This window comes from Octopus bimaculoides, chromosome 28 (genome assembly GCF_001194135.2).
Source record: "Octopus bimaculoides isolate UCB-OBI-ISO-001 chromosome 28, ASM119413v2, whole genome shotgun sequence".
NCBI lineage: Eukaryota > Metazoa > Mollusca > Cephalopoda > Octopoda > Octopodidae > Octopus > Octopus bimaculoides.
The window spans coordinates 3003981-3005331 of NC_069008.1; the positions used below are offsets into that span (position 1 = coordinate 3003981).

General features: G+C 43.9%; 1 protein-coding gene across 1 annotated transcript in view; it reads right to left on the reverse strand.

The window, feature by feature from the left end:
- Positions 1-1351, reverse strand: part of LOC106883785 (cell division cycle protein 20 homolog) — a 42723-nt gene that overhangs the window by 13053 nt on the left and 28319 nt on the right. Inside the window, exon 4 of the mRNA XM_052977628.1 lies at positions 700-969. Coding sequence (XP_052833588.1) covers positions 700-969 — 270 coding nt within the window. The remainder of the gene's footprint in view (positions 1-699; positions 970-1351) is intronic.

Genomic DNA, 1351 nt, shown 5'->3' on the forward strand with positions numbered 1-1351 from the left:
AAGAAATGGGGAAGAGTAGTGGTGGCTGTGGTGGTGACGGCAGGGGAGGGGGGGATTTGATGGTGGTGGTGGTGGCAGTGCTGATGGTGGTGGTGCTAGGGGTGATGCTGTTGATGGTGGTGGTGGTGTGTGATGCTGTACAAATGACATTGTAGGGTAGATGTCAGAGGCCAGATTTTAACAGTTTGAATATAAATGTTGACTATTCAAGCATGATACAGCTAGTTTAAATATCAAAAGGTTAATGCTTGTGGACAAGACAAGGTGACTTCCATATTTCAGGGTTGACATCCATCATATTCATGTTGAAATATTTCATTTCATCTAAAGTTTACCTCATTAATTGGATGTTCCCTATTTTACTGGACAGGACAAATGGGTTTATAAATTTTTAACCATGATGCACCGACAGTGTGCCAAAGGTTAATCAACAACAAATTAATCAATGAATTTTCCTTACCCTTTTTATTCCCTTTTCTTCCACCTCACCACCTATCTACAACGCATTTGTCGCTAGAATTGTACCTCCTGCCACTGCCGTCACCACAAGGGAGAAAACTCATACGGTGACATGATGCACCTACAGTATGCTAAAGGTTAATCAATGAACTTTCCTTGCCGTTTTCATCTGGACTTTATACTCCCTTTTCTCCCACCACACCACACCACCACCTCCTCATCACCCCACTTATGACTCACCTTCTGGAGCTGTTGGGGGTTTGGCCTTGTATGAAATGATCTTCGAGCTGAGAATCTCTCCGTTGAGGTTTTCATTCATGATCTTCTGGTACTGCACCTGTGAAGGGCTCCTCATGTCTACCTCCTCATTCTTGGTCGAGTTCTCGTTCATGATCTTGTAGTAGCCGACATCAAACTGGGTCGAACTGCGATTCGGAATGAAGCGGTCACCGGCAGTTGGTGTCTTTGGAGTCTTCGGTTGTTTCTTAGTCTTGCCAGAGTTGGTCTTGCCTGTTGAGTGCGAGAAAGAACAGAACATAAGGGTGACAAGAGGGAGTGAGCTTGAGTGACAGTGACAACAACAAAGTGACAGTAGAATGAGAGTGACAACAGAAAGCAAATTGTGAGGGTGAAGGGTGTAACTGTTACTTGTTTCAGTCGTTTGACTGTGGCCATGCTGGAGCACCGCCTTTAGTCGAGCAAATCGACCCAGGACTTATTCTTTGGAAGCCAAGTACTTATTCTATCGGACTCTTTTGCCAAACCGCTAAGTTATGGGGACGTAAACACACCACCATCGGTTGTCAAGCGATGCTGGGGGGACAAAGACACACAAACATATACACACACACACACACACACTATATATATATATATATATATATATATATAT